Source organism: Salvelinus sp. IW2-2015, linkage group LG15, assembly GCF_002910315.2.
Source record: "Salvelinus sp. IW2-2015 linkage group LG15, ASM291031v2, whole genome shotgun sequence".
Taxonomy (NCBI): Eukaryota; Metazoa; Chordata; class Actinopteri; order Salmoniformes; family Salmonidae; genus Salvelinus; species Salvelinus sp. IW2-2015.
Genome location: NC_036855.1, coordinates 44,069,589 through 44,092,107, shown reverse-complemented (window position 1 = coordinate 44,092,107; position 22,519 = coordinate 44,069,589). Strand labels below are relative to the sequence as shown.

The following is a 22,519-nucleotide window of genomic DNA, read 5'->3' as shown; positions in this document are numbered from 1 at the left end:
CAAGGTTACATTTATCCCATTGTGAAAGTAACCCAAGTTGCTGGCAATGGCTCTTGACAGAGAGAGCACGCGAGAGAGAGAGAGACTGCTGTATCTAATGWCTTGTTGAGCATACCTGTGGCGGGATTGTCTGGAACAAAAGGCTCAGCCTCCTCGTAGCAGTCCTCATCTAAACCTKCTGGAGGTTGGGGGGGTACCGCCGGCTCCTGGCTCTGAGGTAGGAACACAACAAGTGGTAATGACAGGGAGCCTTCATGACTCACAGGACTGTAGTAGGGCAGTGAGACATGACCTGATCCATGGCWACGTCCCAAATGGCACCCTATGTAGGGAATAGGGTGCCATTTGAGACACARCCGAGATATATCTGTGCTTCAAAGCCTTTGCACTAGGGCTGTTGATTGGTCTAMATTTTTAAACGTGTATTTTTCCATATATGTTTGAATAAAATCAACTATAGGTTGTAGGTTACTTTGCCTGATGCTTTAAGCATAGCACTTAAAAATCAAGACACACAAATGAATAAAGAGGGAGCCAGAGATTAATATATCCTAACCAGAAGAAAAATATCTGTTCCTGACCCTCCTCCCGCTGCCTGCTGCTGCTAGCCTTCACAGATTCTGCCATGAACCTCCTGAAGTTGCCGGTAATAGGCTACACCAGCAGTCGGCAACCTTTTCCATTTGGAGTGCCAAGTTATGGTACCATTTCTACTAATCTGCGTGCCAGTTATGATTTTCATATGCACATTTTCATGGAACAGTTTAATTTAATTTATAATAAAGTCTTCATATCTCAAAATCAATATCATGTGGTTAAATACATTTTTTATCTCAATGAAAATGATACAAATCTGAAAGTAACTTCTATTGCCATTGCCAATATGTAAAAATAGCCTACATAAAGCTAAAATTTAAAAACATTGCAGGTAGAAAATATCCCGATAAAAATAAATATCATATAAATTCCATTGGCTATGCATAGCCTGTCTGCAAGGAACTTGAAATATTTTATCAACTATTAACTTGGGTCTGGCCTGCTAGCAAACTTGCAACATTGTATAAACTATTCTGGGACTTTAGTTCTTGTGCCAGTGAGCTAYGGACAGACAGACACAGCTGTATGCTATTTACGCAAGGATAAAAAATAAATCAGGTAGGCCTTTTTTATGACATTTCCAATGGATCAGAGCATGACATTTTTTCGCCTTTCATGCTGAGTGGTTAATGAAAGGGAGAGAGATGGATTTTTTTCTCAAATAGTCTAAGTTGAGGAACTATTGTCATTCTCAATGAATCTAAAAACAGACTTTGTTAACTTGCTTTTTGAGGCGAAGAAAACATTACTTTGAGAAGCTAAGTTAAGACAATCAGAAATAGTATCAGATCCCCAAATRGGCTTATTTATAAGCCTACATTTGCGCACAGGCCAGGTAGCCTGGACCTAGTTCTATGCGTAGTCAGGAGCATGTCCTTACTCAAGATTGACAGCCAAACAAAAGACAATGAATAAATTGACAACTGGTAAATGGAATGAAATAAACCAAAACTTTTTCCTCACAARTGCATCATAGGTTGAGCGCTCTACAGACATGTCCAATCCTACAATGACAACGGTAAGACTGTGTCGTGACTTTACTTTCATTAGTCTGATGACTTTACACGCGCGTGGCAATGTTCTGGTCTAGTCTGGGAGTTTAGTTTATTTTGTTCACCTCCAAGTTCTCCAAGTTCTCCAAGTTCCAAGTTCTCTATTCTCTGTTTATTATCGATGCATAGTCACTTTAACTCGACTTTAACTCGACCTACATGTACAGAAAGGAGTCTATAGATATAGGAGATGTTGTCTTTAAATGATTGTGCTGTAGCAAGAAGGGTTTCCACTTCATTCAGCTGAGCTCTAAACCTCCTCTTGGAAGTAAATGARGAAATTAAATGTCTAATTTGAAGAGATATTTTTTTTTTTATGGATTTTGGCACATTGAATTCACTGCAGAGCTCTTGAAAGGATTTCAGTGTAGTGGTTTTCTGATGAAATACGTCTGAAAAGGTACTGATTCCTAGAGTATGCCAAAGATTAAAGTTGGCATCACTCAGGGCTTTTGGCAAGTCTGGGTTGCATACTATAGGCGAGTGAGAACATATTTGGGAGGAAATGTCCAGGTATTTCTTACAGTCCYTCCACGCTAGTAGGGTGCTGTAAATCACAAAGGTTTTGGCTATGTTGCCCACTTCACTAAAGTTATTAATKAATATAATTGAGCTTAGGGGCAATGAACCACGGGATTGGGCTTCTATCTGAATCCACGTTGAGTCTTGTCTGTTTGTGATCCATGTTAGCATGTTGCAGATTTGGGCAGACCAGTAGTACAATTGAAGGGAGGGAAGGGCAAGACTACCCTTAGAWTCAGGTTTCGAAAGAGTGGAGAACTTGATCCTAGGTTTTTTATTGCCCCATATAAATTTGGCTGATGCTTTGGTTAGTTGTTTTGAAAAAGGAAACCGGGAGATAGCATGGGAGCATCTGAAATAAATTGTTCAATCTAGGGAGGATGTTTATACGGATTACATTAATTCTTTCGACTAAGCTAATTGGGAAGGAGATCCAGGTTTGGAGATCGTTCTTGATTCGATCCAGGAGTGGAAGATAATTCTCCTTGAAAATGCTATTCAGATCTGGTGTTACGAAGATCCTAAGGTATTGAAACCCCTGTGTCTTCCATTGGAATGGACAGTGTGTCTTCATAGAGCTGGTGAGTGTAAGATTGAGAGGGCAAACAGTGGATTTGTTAAAATGTATCTTATATCCTGAAAACTTGGCATACTGAGCAATTGTGTCTAAAATGGGAGGGATTTCTCAGGGTTGCATATGTAGAGCAAGACATTATCCGCATAGAGCGAAATCTGCAGAAACACCCATAATACTTGGATTTGCTCCTTATCAACTCTGCCAGAGGCTCCACCCCCAACAAGTAGAGCAGGGGGGACAGCGAGCACCCTTGTCTTGTGCCCCGTCCCAAAGGGAATCTGTCAGAGTTCAGTCCGTTAGTAGTCACCATGGCATTTGGATGAGAGTATAGGGACTTAATCCATTTAATAAAGTTTGGGCCCATATTGAACTTTTCTAAGACTGAGAACAGAAAGCTCCACTCCATCCTGTCAAACGTCTTCTCAGCATCCAGTGAAGCCAGCAGGACAGGGGTCTTCTGTGCGTTTACTTGATCAATAATATCAAAAAGACGGCGAATGTTATCAGAAGAGTACCTGTCTCTAATAAATCCAGTTTGGTCCGCTTTTATTATTTTGGGAAGAAGAGTGTTTAGTCTTTTGGCGAGCAATTTGGTCATTATTTTGTAGTCGAAATCCAACAAGCTTATGGGCTGGAAGGACGAGCAGGATAGAGGTTCCTTGTCTTTTTTGAGCAACACTGTAATGCGAGCTGTGTGCATAAAGTCTGGGAGAGCTCCGTTTTTGCAAAAATCATCCAGCATTGGCATGAAAATAGGGCTAAGCTGGGGCCAAAAAGCTTTGTAGAACTCTCTGGGGAATCCATCTGGGCCTGGGGACTTACTAGGTGACATGGAGGTAATTGCCTCTMGGACCTCCTCAGGAGTGAAGGGGGAGTTGAGATCTTCTTGGTCGRTCTCTGATAGTTTAGGTAGCGAGATTCCCTCTAGGAAGGAATGGAGTTCTGCCTCCGTATGTTTTCTCTCGGAAGTATATAGTTTGCAGTAAAAATCATGAAAAGTTAAATGTATCTTTTTTGGGTCATATGTGACCTCGTCCTCTGCTGTTCGGATAGCCATGATTGTACGCTCTGACTGCTCTTTTTTTAATTGGTAAGCAAGCAATTTACACGGCATATTGCTAAACTCATGGTATTTCTGTTTGGTAAAGTTTTTTTTTTTTTATCTCCCGAGTGTAGTCCAAGTTCAGTTTGGCTTTGGCTGCTTTAAGTTGACTCCAGGAGGTGCTGTCTGGGGATTGTTTATGTACTTTTTTACAGCGTTCCAGCTCCCTCTCAAGATCTAGCCTGTGTGCTTCCATTGCTTTTTTCTTAGAGGAAGCATATGCAATTAGATGACCTCTTAGTATGGCTTTGGCAGCTTCCCACATTGTGGCCGGAGAAACAGGAGAGTCTTTGTTGTCTTGTGTGTAGTTGTCTATCCATGTAGTTACCAATGTATGGAACACTTCGTTTGATAACATGGAGGTGTTGAATTTCCAGCTCGCTTTGATGCACATTTGTGGCCTGCTGGGGTCTTTTGCAGGGCTCTGGCGTGCACCTCCTTGCACAAAGGCGGAGGTAGCGGTCTGCTGCTGGGTTTTGCCCTCCTACGGCCTCCTCCACGTCTCCTGATGTACTGGCCTGTCTCCTGGTAGCGCCTCCATGCTCTGGACACTACGCTGACAGACACAGCAAACCTTTTTGCCACAGCTCGCATTGATGTGCCATCCTGGATGAACTGCACTACTGAGCCACTTGTGTGGGTTGTAGACTCCGTCTCATGCTACCACTGGAGTGAGAGCACCGCCAGCATTCAAAAGTGACCAAAACATCAGCCAGGAAGCATAGGAACTGAGAAGTGGTCTGTGGTCACCACCTGCAGAACACTCCTTTTTTTGGGGTGTCTTGCTAATTGCCTATAATTTCCACCTTTTGTCTATTCCATTTGCACAACAGCATGTGAAATTTATTGTCAATCAGTGTTGCTTCCTAAGTGGACAGTTTGATTTCATAGAAGTGTGATTGACTTGGAGTTACATTGTGTTGTTTAATGTGTTCCCTTTATTTTTTTGAGCAGTGTATATTCGATCTTTCTTTAGTAAGAGAGTTCAACATCTTTGCAGATCTAGGATTGTGGAGGGGACTTGAGATTATTTGTCCAGGGTTGGGTTGAGTTTACAATTAAAATCTCCAGCCAGCACTCCAAAGGAAACACAATGCTCATTGAGCAGGGATATCATTTTTTAAATTTTACCCCTTTTCTCCCCAATTTTCGTGGTATCCAATCGCTAGTAATTACTATTCTGTTTCAGCCCTACAACTCCCGTACGGGCTCGGGAGAGACGAAGGTCGAAAGCCATGCGTCCTCCGAAGCACACCCAACCAAGCCGCACTGCTTCTTAACACAGCGCGCCTCCAACCCGAGAAGCCAGCCGCACCAATGTGTCGGAGGAAACACCGTGCACCTGGCCCCTCGGTTAGCGCGCACTCGCCTGGCCCTGAGACAAGGATATCCCTACCGGCCAAACCCTCCCTAACCCGGACGACGCTAGGCCAATTGTGCGTCGCCCCACGGACCTCCCGGWSGCGGCCGGCTGCGACAGAGCCTGGGCGCGAACCCAGAGTCTCTGGTGGTGCAGCTAGCGCTGCGATGCAGTGCCCTAGACCACTGCGCCACCCGGGAGGCCCCCAGGGATATCATTTTTGACATGAAATAAGTAGTATCTGTGTTAGGGGCGTATATGTTTAAGATAGTAATTGGTTGCCCATACAGTGACCCAGTTATCAAAATAAATCTCCCCTCCGGATCAGAAATGTTTTTGTCAGTTATGAATGGAACATTCTTATGGATAAGTATGGCTGTACCTCTACTGTTTGATTTGAAAGATGAGAAATACACCTGTCCCACCCAAGCTCTGCGGAGTTTGGCATGTTTGGCATCACAGAAGTGTGTTTCTTGTAATAGCACGATGTCTGCTTTTCCTTTTTTAGAGCACATAGTATCTTTTTCCGTTTTATTGCATGACCTAGACCATGGCAGTTCCATGTCAGTAGATTTAAGTTACTAGTCATCGTCATCGAACAGTAATCGAACTTTAGTGCAAGTCATCTCTGGGTAAAGGTGGATAATAGTTATAGCTGCGATCCCATAAAATAAAAATAAATGGTGTACATAAAATAACAATCTCTGAACACCCCAACCGAGTTCCCAAACAACTCGACATATCCCGTTGGATCTATTACCCCCACGCTCAGTCTCAATTCTGTGTTCCGAAAAAAAATAAAACGGGAACAGTTAGCAATGCACAACGTCTCCCCCTCCCCACCAAAGAAATGCCTCATCCTCTCCGCCCCGCATTGAGTAAATGACAACATAGCCCCCGCCCAGACCACATTAAAAAAGAGGAAGAAAATAAAATCAATAGCCCAGCCTACATATACCTCCCCCAAGGGACATAGGGCTAATCGTTTGGACCAATTAAAACAGAAATGTTGGGGCAAATCCTTAAGAGGGATCTATAGGATAAGTTGTTTGTTTTKATTAAAACGTAATATCAACAGGATAAGGCCATAGGCATAAAATTGACACATTGAGCTTCTCGTTAGGTCTGTAAATGTGTCGTAATCGACAGCCTATGAATGGTGGAGACCTATGTGAAAATGATAACTACAAATAATAATAATTTAAAAAAAAGGGATATAAAAGTAGGCTGAAACGTTAGTAGGCCTAGGTTAGGCTATAGAGCCTATCCCTCTCAGTTAAAAGAAAATAAATATAAATTCGAAGGCTATAATGACATTTAGTGGGGCGGGTGGGTCTTTGGATGGCGGCTATATGTTGTCTTACCTCCTTTAGTAATAACAGTAATCGCTTTTAGTCATTGGTCCATTTCTCAGTGACCAGGATTGTCCTTCAAAAAACGTTTTGCCTCTTCGGGAGTTTTGAAGTGTCGCAGGGCTCCTTGGTGAAGAATCCTGAGCTCGTTTGGGTATTTGAATCCCCTAAAGATGCTTCGGTCAATGGAGTATTTCTTCACCTCGTCAAACTATCTGCGCTTTTGGCGTATTCCAGCTGACAGGTCCTGGTGTAAAGTGAGTTTGGCATTTCCCACTGTAATGGTGTTGATTTTCGCAGCCTGTAGRACTCGTTACTTGTCGGTGAATCTCAGGAAATGTATGGTGATTGGGCGCGGTGGTTGTCTGGCTGCTGGTGGGGGCCTCAGTGCTCTATGGGCCTGTCGGTGGACAGGTAGAGCCACTMGGGAAGTTTGTCTTGCAGGTAGTGGGTCAGTGGCATGTTTCCCTCTTCTTTTTCACCCAGATTTAATAGACCACAATTATTCCTTTGCCCCCTGTTTTCCAGGTCCTCTGTTTTCTCTTCCATATGCTCTATTTTATTTTTAGCATATGCTATTGTTTCCATGCCGTCTGTCAGTGAGTTTTCCATGGATAGGATTCGCCCCTCTGCCTCATCCAGGTGCCCCGCGTTGATRGTTATCTTGTTGTTGATGTCAGGCAAAGCATTTTCCAGGGTTGTCACCTTGCCCCCTATCGCACTGAGCTGAGAGTTAATGCCATCTAATTTGATGTTGAGTTCTGTACGTTGGGATCTCAGCTCAGAAAGGATGTCTTCAACAGAGTGCGAGGTTGGCATTTGTTGGGCCTCGGCCTCGCGTCCTCTTGCTCCTGGCTAATGGCSCTAGCTTTTTCTGAAGCTAGCTGTTTCTTGGAGTCTTTTTCCACCGCTAATGCTTGAGTCCGGGTAAAAATGTCACCTGTAATGTCGCCTTTTGTAGCCGCCATAACTTTTTGACTAAAGCTAAAGGAGTTTTAACTTGAAGTGGAGGTAAGATTAAGAATGGGAAACTACTTGTGTGGAGCTCTTAGTTCATGCGGCCATCTCGTTCAAGGGTCACGTGATCCCCCTTTCTTTTTTTTTTAAAGTAATTTTTTAAATAACAGCACATTTGTTTTTATATATATTTTTTTTTACCCCTTTTTCTCCGCAATTTCGTGGTATCCAATTTGGTAGTTACAGTCTTGTCTCATCGCTGCAACTCCCGTACGGACTCGGGAGAGGCGAAGGTCGAGAGCCGTGCGTCCTCCGAAAAAACCCAACCAAGCCGCACTGCTTCTTGACACAATGCCCACTTAACACGGAAGCCAGCTGCACCAATGTGTCGGAGGAAACACCGTACACCTGGTGACTGTGTCAGCGTGCACTACGCCCGGCCCGCCACAGGAGTCGCTAATGCACRATGGGACAAGGGTATCCCTGCCGGCCAAACCCTCCCCTATCCCGGGCGATGCTGGGCCAATTGTGCGCTGCCCATTGGGTCTCCCGGTCGCGGCTGGCTGTGACAGAGCCTGGACTCGAACCCAGAATCTCTAGTGGCATAGCTAGCATTGCGATGCTGTGCCTTAGACCACTGCGCCACTCGGGACGCCCTCACCTTTTCATTATAACATTGGAGGAAATATGTTCCTATTTATATTCCTATTCTTTTTTTTTAGGGGGTAGATCGGCTTTAATATTGCAGGTAGATTGTAGCTTCCATCAATGTAATTGTCTGCATCACTTTCAATCCTCCATATATTTTTTTGCAAATAGGTTCCTATAGTGTTAGAGGAACTTGTTTGCTGGCCTCATAAATGCTAGCTAATATTTCGCTACAGAAGTGAAAGAGAGTCTTAAGTGGATTTGCGAGAGAATTATGGGCAGAGTTTGATGGTAAACACAGCTGCCTCCTATGGGTTCTTCAAAAGTGCTCCTTCTCTTGCGGTTCTGGCCCTACTTCCTGCCTGTGTGCGTGCATGTGTGCATGAGTGTGTCTGTGTTTGTTTATGTAGCCTGGTCATTTTAGTGTGTGTGTGTGTGTGTGTGTGTGTGTGTGTGTGTGTGTGTGTGTGTGTGTGTGTGTGTGTGTGTGTGTGTGTGTCCACAGAACGGAAGGCTACCGCTGAGCTCATGGTCTCCAGGGGGTTCTGACTCGGACCGTCGGACTTCCTCCTCTCCTCTTCTGTGTGGGTATTCTATCACTCCATCACGTAGACAAATGTAATTGCGACATGAACATCCACTTCCTCTACTCTGGCTCCATCTCCACCAATGGCATCATTGATGAAGAGGAGATGGCCTCTCGCATAAACAAAGCATTTCCTCTTTCTCTGATACTACCCCTGGTTCCCTCAACCGTTCATTCCCACTTTGATCCTCAGCACAAACCCTGATTATGAATCCCCATGCTGGGATTCTCTGTGACCCTGTCAATAGGCCGGAGGAGGCCATAGGAACAGAGTTCCATACAGCAGAGGAGAAGGGAGGCTCAGTTTACAGTGGCTGAGCTGATTATCTCTGGAGTAGACTACACCCTTTTTGTTGTCTATTTTGGATCGCTCCCCCTGCCAACTTGAAAAAGCCCCCGTTCGAGGCAGTAGCGTGCCCTCTGACCTTTTGTACTCCTCAACCCTCGACGAGATGTGCCTGGACCTCACCAAACCTCAGCAGGGCCAGGGACTCTCTCATTAGCAGCCCACATCACAGACTGCCACCCCCTTCCTCCCCCCTGTTCCCCTCATGCCCCTCAGCTACTAGTGCTGCATGGCCTAGCACTTTCCCTTGTCATTATGTTCACAGGCAAAGGCCCTGCAAAGAAATGCTGTCACTGGATCTTCACTTCCCTGCTGCAACTTTCTCTCCCAGTCATCTGAAGAGGAGCACAGGACCCAGAGTATCTTCATCCCACCTGAATTTACTCCCAACATTCAAAAATGTCTGCCGCGTCACATAATCAAAACGGTTAACTASTGCTGCAGATATTTTGTTTGTGACACAATAACAGTCTTCTCTGAATTTAGAAAGCAAACCTATTCTTACAATGTCGCACAGKCATGTGTTTCCCTTTTAGTTGAAATATTTTATAAAGCAGGCCAAATGAGTCCTGTGAATGTTCGTCTCACATTCTTGTSTGATAAAAGCACACTAAATTGTACCTGAGGCAGCTAATTACAACATCTCAGGACTTCAACAACAAGACACCACTTTTCACATATCTGTCCCACCACAGTTGAGCAGCCCTATCTTAAATGGCCAAATGTCCAATTTATTTCAAATGCAATGGAAAAAAATATCACGAAACCAAAGATACACATYGTCAACTATAATGTATCACATATACCCAAAATATCCTGGCAACTGTGTAGTTCTGGCCAAGCTCATTAGTACACGTTTTTGTATTGAATCCAGTCACTAAACAAATTGGTGAATAATTGTGTCTATGGAGTTCAATACAGGGAGTTAGTGGAGGAATGTGCACTAACGCCCTGGACCAGAGCTAGCAACAGCCATGGCAGGTGTTATGATAAGCACTTACCCCTTTCCGTAGCCATTCGGTAGAGGCAGAGGACAAGGTCTCCTCGGCTGAGTCCGGGTCTGGTCCTGACTGGAACAGACCAACTGGGGGTAAAGGTCACAGCCAGGTCACAGGTTAAATGTCAGATGTCACAGGAAATTGCACCTGTATTATTCCACCTCAATAAACCAGTGACAAAATCAAATGCACATACTGACGAGTGTACCTGTGCCTGACAGCTGGGTTTCCCTGAGATCATTGCTTGGGGACCCTGATGGACAGCTCATGATCATATACTCAGCATCCTCAACTGGAACACAGGAATTCAGACACACAAAATATCTCAATGGATGGGTCATCAGATCTAAGTCCTACTTCTGGTCATATGTTTCCAAAATATGTGAGTATCCAGAATTCCAGCTATTCAAGACTCTATTTGACAGTTTGTTAATAGTTTTTGGGCCATATACTGAACAACTGTATGGTCTATCGATTCCTCCTTATTAACCTTGTGTAGCACCATGTGATAAATCCTCCACATATCTTTATTCTTCAGGCAAACATGGGCCTGTCTCTTAAAATGATAAAACAGACATATGTTRCATCCCAAACAGCACCCTATTCGCTTTATAGTGCACTACTTTTGACCAGCACTACTATGTGCCCTATATAGTCCCTATGTGCCCGGGTCAAAAGTAGTGCACCATAAAGGCAATAGGGATTTGGGATGCATGCATGGTCTATGCAGTTTAGATGACTGCACTCAGGCAGATCCATCTCCTGGCCAGAGATGAGAGGCTATGTCCCAGACACACTTCCCATGATTCTGCATGGCAGCTGGAGAAGACTTGGAGAGTCAGAAATCCTGCTGGTCGCGCTACAAGAAGCGTGCTCTGTCATCCATGGCCCAGATTTTCCTTCCACACCGACACAGTGGCCAGCAGGTTAACAGAGACACAGCGGTACTTTACAAGGACAGGGGAATCTCCTATTAAATTAAGCAGATATCTGCACTATGTTGTCATTACAGCCACTTCCAGATACAACAGCGTGTTTATTGAATGGTCAGATGCATGATGACTGCATTCTAATTAGCATCAGTGTAGGTAAAGGTAGCAAGAGTGGCAACAACAGTAGAATAGTAGTTAGTATTGTTTTGTTATAAGGGTGGTTAACTAACATTTGCTGTTGGGCAACACAGAAAGATTGGCTACTCCTGGAATCAACCATAAAACACTGCCCAAGGTCGAGTTAGCTGGAGAGGCGTTGTTGATGGCMTATGCTCCACATGGGACAATGAACCTACATGTAAAGTGCCTAGTGAAAGTCTACACACCCKTTGCACAGTCTACACATTTTGCTGCCTTAAAATATTATCTAAAAAGGATTGTTTTTTTTCTACAGAGCTTCACAACTGTCTGTAAAAAAAAATATCTTTAGACATGTTGTACTTTTTTTAAGTGTAGTTTTGTGATTGACTTAAACAAGAAAATTGCATTTGAAAAAGGTCAAGTATTTGCTGTGAGCCAATGGGGTAACCTAGGTAACCACAGGTTGTTTTCCCCACAGGCTATTGAGCCCCACAGTGGACATGTCAAAATACCCATAAAACCTAGCGGTCAAACACRGAAATGGTTCCAATCGTTTTTTCACCATTCATTTTATCCATTGTGGATTTTAGAAACACTTCAAATATTGTTATGAATTTTATATTAGAATATGTAATGTACAAAAACTGACCCGCTGGGTCATATCTCAATAACCCAGCATCAATAACCCAGCACCCAGCATCAATAGCCCAGCAGTTTTCAAAGAAAGCAATCCAACTAAGTGACCCAATACCTGCAACCCAGCAGTTTGGTCAACCAAACAACCCAGCATTATTAGAGTGTAATATGGAGTGAATGCAATATTGTTAATCCTTTTTATTTTCAATGATTGTGGTGGCAGCATCATGTTATGGGTATGCTTGTCACTGGCAGGGACTGGGGAGTTTGTTWGGCTCAAAATAAATATGAAAGCCCAGGTAAAAAGTTACAGGAAAAACCACATCAGTCTTCTGAAAACCTAACCCTGGGATAGGGTTTTATTTTTCCACAGGACAATAACACATATGTTTATGCAAAAGAAACACCAGAAAGACTTTCCAAGAGGTGTTGAATGTTCCTGACAGTCTCAGTCCTGACTTAAAACTGCTTTAAAAAATCAAAGACAAGTTGTAATATTGCTGTTCATTAATGATTCCCAACCAAATTTAAGGAGCTTGAGCAATTTGATGAAAAAGTTTTGTTGCATTTAAGAGTTGTGCAAAATTGGTAGAATCTTATTCCAAATGATTCACAGCTGTAATGTACGAAACCCCTTAACCCTTGTGTTGTCTTAAGGGTAAAAAATTACCCGCCACTATGTTTAACAGCAGAGAAAAGTCCCTCAATTATATTTTTTCAACTTGAATTTGTATGACTTTACCTAGAGTGACCCCAACATTCGAAAAAGTGAAACATCTCCTTTGTTCATATTTCCATGAAAGCTGTACACCACCAAGGTACAAAGATTGACCCGGCAGTTATAAAATAATTTACATACCTCAAAAACCCCAAAGACAGGACACACACACACACACACACACACACACACACACACACACACACACACACACACACACACACACACACACACACACACACACACACACACACACACAAACAATGAGAAATTGAGATTATGTGTGCTACTGATAGAACTCAGCCAGCAGCTCCTGAAGAGGAAGATAACCATGGTTGGAAAGAACAAGCCTGAGGTCCCCCCTGCACTCCTCGCAACAAGGGGGAGAGAGGCCTTCTCATCAAAGTTTGCCTTCACCCCCACCACCTCTAGTTTCTTACCTCCCAAAGAAGAACAAGAATATGGTCCTCCTAAGCACACTGTACAAAACGGCTGAGATCAGTGATCGTGAGGACAGGAAGCCATCCATCATCCTGGACTACAACCACAACAAAGGAGGTGTGGACAACGTGAACAAGGTCATTGGAACTTACAGCTGCAGGAGGATGACTGCCCGCTGGCCCTTGGTCATCTTCCATAACATCATTGATGTGTCCTCATACAATGCCTTTGTGATATGGAACAAGATCAACCCTACCTGGATGCCTGATAAGTGGAACAAGAGGACGGTGTTCCTGGAGCAGCTGGGAAAGGCACTTGTAACAGCACACATTGAAAGAAGGGAGCGCCTCCCCTGCACAGCAGCCTCTGCAGCGCTTGTGAAAGCTGTTCTGGGGGCTGAATCTTGTCCTGATCCACCTGAAGCTGCAGCTGGGGCAGGCAAGAGGAGGAGATGCCAATTCTGCCCCCCAAAGAAGGACTGTAAAACAAATACTATGTGCTGCACATGTGAGAAATACATCTGCAAAGTCCACGCAGACACACTTGAATACTGTCCTACATGTGCTAATTAAAGTTGTTGATTTATGTTCTTCACATTTTTGTTTTGTGTCTATTATCTTCTTTTATTCTTATTTATTGTTGTTGTTTATACACCTTGTGGGTGGGGGCAATGGTTCAAAAAATGGGAGAAGACCAGTATTTTGTAGTTGACTTTCTCATTGTACATTATATAAGAACATATCACTATGTTGTCAAAAAAGTTCAAGACTGTTATTGTTTCCCTTCAATAAAATGCATTCAAAACATTTTTTTGCAGATTTCTGCAACTTTCTTAGGGTATACAAGTGCTATCTCTTGCTAAAAAAATATTTTTACACCTGTGCTGTACCTTTAGCAATAATAATAATAAACCTCTACTTTAGTAAAGAAAACAATTATGRCAGGTGTGTTGTAAAAAAAACAAGGGATGTCCACTGATTAAATGCAGTCGTTCTGCATTGTGAAGAGGGGAAACMCAGATATTCACAAAGTTTGTGAWGAATGACAGGTTGTTTCTTCATGCAAAATAGATTTGGGGTTTAAAATTCAATTAAGCTGCTTTATTTTAGAGGTTTAGTGAAGGCGGGTCATTTTTTACCCTTAGGACAAGGGGAGTATACAGAATGTTAAGATTACACAAGGGTTAAGGGACAACTAGAAAACAATTATTTTGTGTTCCCCCGCAAAATATTTTGTGTTCCCTCACAAAAAATGTATTGTGTTCCATTGCACAATGTTTTGCATTCCCTCGCAAAAAGTGAGCTAGCTAGTAACCTCATACCCAGGCTATTATTGTCTTGTAATTTCACATTTGGAAAGTGCATTGAAACAATTAGCTAGCTTGTATGATTATATAATTTCTAGCACAGCCAACTATCTAGCTAGAAAGCTATATGAATGATGCACTGAAATGAGCTACTCGAGGGGATCACTATGGTAGCTAGCTATGGCTACTCTCAAGAACAAGCAAGCCCCTTTCTGAGAAGCATGTCYGGCTGATCAAGCATTCCACTCAATGCATTCTCAATGAGCGCTGATTTCATCAAAAGTGCATTACAGTGGCTTGGAAATTCAATGACATTTCAAAAGGAGGCAAATAATGATTTGATTGATACGTTTGGTACAAAGAGTGACTTTAGATGCAGTATAACGTTAGCTAGCAAGCTAAGACTGAGGGGAGACCACCGTATTTTAGCTAGATAACGTAAGCATTGCTAGCTATTTTTTACAAACTTTGCTAGCTATTGACTGTAATGACAACATTACCATTTATCTCAAGTAAATGTGACGAGATCATAATGATGGCTAAGTTGTTTCCTACTAAACATTTTGTCATGGTTCCACCTGTCACCAGAGGGCGGCAGAGACCGTCCTAGAGACATYAATGACACTCAGGTGTGTCCTATTTACTCATTATGATTTCCCTGTTAAAAGAGGTGTGTTTTCTGTTGTCCTTTGCAGAAGCTTGAATTGTTCACTGTGCGCGGTTGTTTCYTGAGGGAGTTTGAGACTTAGTGTTTGTTGTTTTTTCAAGTGTACTGTGATCCAGTGGCTACCGTTTCTCAGTAAAGCATTACGTTTATCCTTAACTTCTCTAGGATAGGGGGCAGCATTCAGAATTTTGGATGAAAAGTGTGCCTAAATTAAACTGCCTGCTACTCATGCCCAGAAGCTAAGATATGCATATTATTAGTAGATTTGGATAGAAAACACTCTGAAGTTTCTAAAACTGTTTGAATCATGTCTGTGACTATAACAGAACTTATTTGGTAGGCGAAACCCCGAGGACAAACCATTCAGATTCTTTTTTTTTAGGTCACTCTCTCTTCAAGAGTTTTCATTGGGAATCCAGATTTCTAAGGGACCTTCTTGCAGTTCCTATCGCTTCCACTGGATGTCACCAGTCTTTAGAAATTGGTTGAGGTTTTTCCTTTGAGAAATGAAGAAGTAACACTGTTCAGAATGAGGCTCGAGGGAAGTGTACTCTTTGTTAGAGGCGCGTTACACAGAGGCTCGCTACACTTTGTTTTCCTCCGGTATTGAACACAGATCATCCCGTCTTCAATTTTATCGATTATTTACGTWAAAAAAATACCTAAAGTTGTATTACAAAAGTAGTTTGAAATGTTTGGACAAAGCTTACAGGTAACTTTTGAGATATTTTGTAGTCACATTGCTCAAGTTGGAACCGGTGTTTTTCTGGATCAAACACGCCAAATAAATTGACACTTTGGATATATATCGAAGGAATTAATCRAACAAAAGGACCATTTGTGATGTTTATGGGACATATTGGAGTGCCAACAGAAGAAGCTCGTCAAAGGTAAGGCATGAATTATATCTTTATTTCTGCGTTTTGTGTCGCGCCTGGAGGGTTGAAATATGATGGTCTGTGTTTGTTTGCTTGGGTGCTATCCTCAGATAATAGCATTGTTTGCTTTCGCCGTAAATCATTTTTGAAATCTGACACGTTGGCTGGATTCACAACAAGTGTAGCTTTAATTTGGTATATTGAATGTGTGATTTCATCAAAGTTWAATTTTTATAGTAATTTATTTGAATTTGGCGCTCTGCATTTTCACTGGATGTTGGCCAGTTGGGACGCTAGCGTCCCACATATCCCAGAGAGGTTAACCATTGATTCCATATCTGGTCTCTACTCTGCACCTGGGTCCAACCTCACCATGTCACAGCAAGCTTCTGCCTCAACATGGACCCAGCAGAGATCACCCACATCCAGAATGCTACAACCCACCCAGCAGTGCTCCTTGGTGCACTGCTGGGATAGCAGCAAGAACAACTCTCCCAAATATCAGAGACCCTCCGGGAACTTACAGATTCCCTCCAACCAAGGCCCAACCCCAACCCAAGGAGGAGCCAATGCCCAAGTCTCATCGCCCAGTGCTACAGGCGTCACCGTAGTTCCTCCAGGGAACCTGCACCGGGACCCAAGATCCCAGCCCCCGACGGCCACCMAGGAGGATGCAAGGGGTTCTGCCTACAGTCCTCCTCGTTCCACACCGATCGAGCCATGATCGCCTACATCATCTCTCTACTCTCGGGSAAGGCCCTGGCGTGTGCAACGGTGGTGTGGGAACAGCAGCCACCATCCTGCAGCTCCATATTAGCCTTCACTACCGAGTTGCRACAAGTTTTCAACCACCCAGTTGGTGGAAGAGAAACGGCAAACAGACTKTTCAACCTCCGCTAAGGGGTCAGACCAGTGGCTGTCTTCGATCATTGAGTTCTGCACCCTCGCCGACGAGAGTGGGTGGAATACTGAGGCACTGGTCACTGCTTTCCACCAGGGTCTGTCTAACTCCATCAAGGATGAACTGGCCGCTCGGGAACTGGGAGAGGACCTCGAGTCCCTGATAACGCTGGCCATCAGGATGGACAACCGCATCCGAGAACGTGTGAGACAGCGCCTTTTTGACACCACCACCGTATCCCGATTTCCGGAGCACCCCAAACTCAGCATTGAGGAGCCCAGGCAGCTGGGCTGCACACATCTGAGTCCACAGGAACGCGACAGGTGAATGTGCGACGGCTGCTGCCTCTACTGCGGAGGGCTCGGCCATCTCCGTTCTACATGCCCAGAGTTGACGGGAAATGCCGGGGCTCGCCAGGACAAGGGGAGACCCTGACGAGCTATGCAGTTACACCCCAGCTACCCGGTCAACGTCTGACACTACCCGCAACCCTCCATTGGGACAACCGTCAGCACCACATTCAATCCTTCATGGACTCTGGGGCCGCGGATAACTTCATTGACCAAGACATCGCCAAAGAATTACAAATCCCCTGCGTGAAATGTCCCATCCCTCTGCAGATTCAAACCCTCGATGGACGCCCCATCGGCTCCGGCCAGGTGGAATATCAGACCAAGGCCATTCTACTGCAGGTTGGAGTGAACCACTCAGAGACTTCGTTTTCTTTTGATCATTGCTCCTGAGAACACCCTTATCCTAGGGTACCCCTGGCTGGTGCTACATAATCCAGTGCCAGACTAAATGCCTAAGACCCCCACCAAGAGCCTCGCGGTGTTCCCCGGCATCCATTGAAGACCAAGATTTTTCCGCTATCCCTCCCGAGGACTTCGACCTCCGGGAGGCCTTCAGTAAGAGGCAATCCGCCACCCTCCCTCCTCATCGTCCATAAGACTGCGCCATAGAACTCCTACACGACAACTACATTCGGGGGTCGCTGGAGGCAGGTTTAATTCGCTCCTCTACATCCCCAGCTGGTGCAGGCTTCTTCTTCGTGGGAAAGAAGGATGGAGGTCTGCGTCCCTATACTGATTACAGAGGATTGAACAAGATTACGATTAAGAATCGTTACCCCCTACCCCTGATGTCCGCCGCCTTGGAGTTGGCCTGTGGGGCCCAATTCTTCACCAAACTGGACCTCCGCAATGCTTACAATCTGGTGAGATTCAGGGAGCGAGATGAATGCAATTCTGCCTTTAACACCCCGAGTGGCCACTATGAGTATTTAGTCATGCCCTTTGGATTATCGAACTCACCGGCAGTCTTCCAAGCATTGGTCACGCTTAGGGATATGTTGAATTGGTTCGTCTTTGTTTTACCTCAACGACATCCTGATCTTCTCCAAGATCCTTCTGGAGCACATCCTGCACGTCYGCCAAGTCCTGAGACGCTTCCTGCAGAGTCAACTATACATCAAGATAGAGAAGTGTGAGTTCCATGTATCCCAAGTTYCTATCCTGGGCCACATTATCTCTACCACCGGTATCCAAATGGACCCCGTAAAGGTGAGGGCGGTCACCGACTGGGCCCAGGTGTTAGTGTCGGGCAGAGGAGCGGAGCAAGGAGGATCGCGCTCTGATCCRGGTGCTGCAACATCATCAAATGAAYGCCCCGTTTCAGCCTCTTGTTCAACTTTGGTGCGGTGGCAGTGTGTCTCATGGCCCTAACTCGCAAGTCCAAGAATCGTTTTTGCTGGACCCCCGAGGCTGACAGGGCATTCAGGGAGCTCAAGGGACGTTCCACCTCTGGACCATCCGGATCCTACCCGTCCCTTCGTGGTAGAGGTGGATGCCTCAGACACCGGAGCAGGGGTGGTCCTTTCACAGTGGAATGAAGGGGACAAGAAACTGCACCCATGTGCTTTTCTCTCCAAGCGGTTCTCACCAGTGGAATGCAACTACGATGTAGGCTACYGGGAGCTCTTGGCAGTTAAGTGGGCCCTTAAGGGGTGGGAGACACTGGTTGGAGGRGGCACCTCATACTTTCGTGATCTGGACGTGATCTGGACATTCAAGATGGCGTAGCAGTGCAGACGTTGTTTGTCGTTCTCCCATGTAAATGTTGTMTTTTTTGTCTTTTTGTGTATATTTCAATTTATTTTCAATTTATTTTTAATTTGCTAAATTGTAATTACTATGGCCTATTTATTGCCTTACCTCCTCACGCCATATAGACTTTTATAGACTTTCTTTCCTATTGTGGTATTGACTGTACGTTTGTTCATTCCATGTGTAACTCTGTGTTGTTGTTTGTGTCGAACTGCTTTGCTTTATCTTGGCCAGGTTGCAGTTGTAAATGAAAACTTGTTCTCAACTGGTCTACCTGGTTAAAACCTGTTATGGCTGCAAGCCCGACACCGGTACACCTATGACAACATCCAGCTCAAGTGCAGGGCGGCAAATTCAAAATCTATTTTTTTTAAATATTTAACTTTCACACATTAACAAGTCCAATACAGCATTTGAAAGATAAACATCTTGTCAATCCAGCCAACATGTCCGATTTTTTAAATGTTTTACAGAGAAAACACCACATATATTTATGTTAGCTCACCACCAAATAAAAAAGAGGACAGACATTTTTCACAGCACAAGTAGGATGCAAGTAGCATGCACAAGCCAACCTAACTAACCTAGAACCAACCTAAGGACAAGGACTCTCCACCTGGAAAACGGTCGTTCTCGATGAATATGAACATCTGGCTTCGATTTTTTTTTGATCATGTCACAATAATCATGCTAAAGTATGTTTTTAAATATAGTTAATTATATTATTTAAATTTATTCGGGATTTTATACGTGATGCGTAGGAAGAATTTTTTTTCAAGATGGAGAGGTTAGCAACAGGAAGGCCAGTGTGTTTGCTAATTCAAGAGGGAAATAGTTTCGTTTTGGATCGAAACAAAGCTGGTTTGAACAAAAGACCCATTGTAAAACATTCTGAATGAAGATCAACAGAAGATAAGGACAATTTGGGATGCTATTGTCATATATATCGTGTCGAACTGTGCTATGCTACCGTTTGCCTTGAGTCAAATGCTGTTGCTATGTTTGCTATTGTAGTAAGCTAATTATGACGATATATTGTTGTTTTCGCGTGTAAACACTTAAAGAATCGGAAAATTTTGGTCTGTATTCACATAGTGTATTCAACTTTCATTAGCTATCCACCATACTATTTTTTTTGCTGAAATGTTTTATTGATGAGTAATAGTAGTAGTTGACGTTGGTGTCTGTATTTACTCTGGCTACTCCGCGCATTTTCTGACTGTAGCTAATAGTGGTAGCTATATGGTAGCAGTAATTGTAAAACTGATTTATAGCTGAAAATATGCACATTTTTCGAACAAAACATAGATTATTGTGTAAACTGTTAGGACTGTCATCTGAGGTAGTTTTTTTCTAGGTTTATTTAGGTTAGTTCTAGGTTAGTTTTAGGTATGGCATTTGCATGCCTAGCTGCAATGGCTACTTGCATGCTACCGGTGCTGTGAAAGATGTCTTGTCTCTCTTTTTGTATTTGGTGGTGAGCTAACATGAATAATATTGTTGGTGTTTTCACTTCGTGTGTGTGCTAGTTTTTTGTTGTTGTGGGACACAAGGATCATTCGACTGCTTCCTGCATTTAATTTCTTAATGGATATAATAACAATAAATATCATTGGAAAAAAAGTAACGAGAACGAAGTGAATGTGTTGAGCTGACGTGTATGTCGTTTCGCTGTAAAAACATTTAAAGAATCTGAAATATTGTCTGTATTCACAAGATCTTTGTCTTTCATTTGCTATCCACCATATATTGTCTGAATGTTTATGATGTGTAATTAGAGTAGTTGACGTTGGTGTCTGTATTTTCTCTGGCTACTCCCGTGCGATTCCTGACTGTAGCTATGATGGTAGCAGTAATGTAAAACTGATTTATAGCTAAAATATGCACATTTTTTGAACAAAACATAGATTTATTGTGTAACATGTTATAGGTGTTATGCTGGTGAATGAGGACCCAAAAGCGACGTAATAGAAACAGAGTCTTTATTCCAGTATCAAACAAAACAATGATTCTCCTGGATATATCAAAGGTAAATCCAAAACAGGAAACTGAAATCCTCTCGTCAGAAGAGAGGAACGACTGGAGACGCGACCACAGACTGCAGGTCGCTTCAGGAAGGCACAGGCCGTAGCTGACATAGACACCTGCTCACACGCAGCATCTGAAGAAGGCAAAAACACGACAGGGCGGAAAAGTAACAGGACAGCAAACATCAAACAAGAATCCGACAAGGACAGAAGCGGAAAACAGAGGGAGAAATAGGGACTCTAATCAGAGGGCAAAATAGGGGACAGGTGTGAAAGAGTAAATGAGGTCGTTAGGAGAATGAGAAACAGCTGGGAGCAGGAACGGACGAGTAGAGAGAGAGCGCGGGAGAGGGAGAGAGGGAGGAGGAGAGAGAGAGAGAGAAAGAGGGAAAGAACCTAATAAGACCAGCAGAGGGAAGCACAGGGACAAGACATGATGATCAAAGACAAAACATGACAATAGGACTGTCATCTGAGGTAGTTTTTTTAGGTTATTTAGGTTGTTCTAGGTTAGTTAGGTTGGCTTGTGCATGCTACTTGCATCCTACTTGTGCTGTGAAAAATGTCTGTCCTCTTTTTTATTTGGTGGTGAGCTAACATAAATATATGTGGTGTTTTCTCTGTAAAACATTTAAAAAATCGGACATGTTGGCTGGATTGACAAGATGTTTATCTTTCAAATGCTGTATTGGACTTGTTAATGTGTGAAAGTTAAATATTTAAAAAAAATAGATTTTGAATTTGCCGCCCTGCACTTGAGCTGGATGTTGTCATAGGTGTACCGGTGTCGGGCTTGCAGCATAACAGGTTTTAACAGGTAGACCAGTTGAGAACAAGTTTTCATTTACAACTGCAACCTGGCCAAGATAAAGCAAAGCAGTTCGACACAAACAACAACACAGAGTTACACATGGAATGAACAAACGTACAGTCAATACCACAATAGGAAGAAAGTCTATAAAAGTCTATATGGCGTGAGGAGGTAAGGCAATAAATAGGCATAGTAATTACAATTAGCAAATTAAAAATAAATTGAAAAATAATTTGAAATATACACAAAAAGACAAAAAAGACAACATTTACATGGGAGAACGACAAACAACGTCTGCACTGCTACGCCATCTTGAATGTCCAGATCACGTCCAGATCACGAAAGTATGAGGTGCCTCCTCCAACCAGTGTCTCCCACCCTTAAGGCCCACTTAACTGCCAAGAGCTCCCAGTAGCCTAAATCGTAGTTGCATTCCACTGGTGAGACCCCGCTTGGAGAGAAAAGCACATGGTTGCAGTTTCTTGTCCCCTTCATTCCACTGTGAAAGGACCACCCTGCTCCGGTGTCTGAGGCATCCACCTCTAACCGAGGGACGGGTAGGTCCGGATGGTCCAGAGGTGGAACGTCCTTGAGCTCCTGAATGCCCTGTCAGCCTCGGGGGTCCAGCAAAAACGATTCTTGGACTTGCGAGTTAGGGCCATGAGACACACTGCCACCGCACCAAAGTTGAACAAGAGGCTGAAACGGGGCATTCATTTGATGATGTTGCAGCACCCGGATCAGAGCGCGATCCTCCTTGCTCGCTCCTCTGCCCGACACTAAACACCTGGGCCAGTCGGTGACCGCCCTCACCTTTACGGGGGTCCTTTGGGATACGCGTGGTAGAGATAATGTGGCC

At 43.7% G+C, this 22,519-nt stretch overlaps 1 protein-coding gene across 4 annotated transcripts in view; it reads right to left on the bottom strand.

The window, feature by feature from the left end:
* si:dkey-220o5.5 (actin filament-associated protein 1-like 2) overlaps positions 1–22,519 on the bottom strand; it is a 100,025-nt gene that overhangs the window by 32,264 nt on the left and 45,242 nt on the right. For 3 of the 4 annotated variants that reach the window (XM_024002700.2, XM_024002697.2, XM_070447176.1), the window contains 3 exons: positions 10,294–10,389; positions 10,101–10,183; positions 116–212 (listed from right to left, as the gene is read on the bottom strand). In XM_024002700.2, the coding sequence (XP_023858468.1) occupies positions 116–212; positions 10,101–10,183; positions 10,294–10,372 (259 nt within the window). In that variant the 5' untranslated portion in view covers positions 10,373–10,389. The remainder of the gene's footprint in view (positions 1–115; positions 213–10,100; positions 10,184–10,293; positions 10,390–22,519) is intronic. The other variant, XM_024002699.2, reaches the window with a different exon arrangement.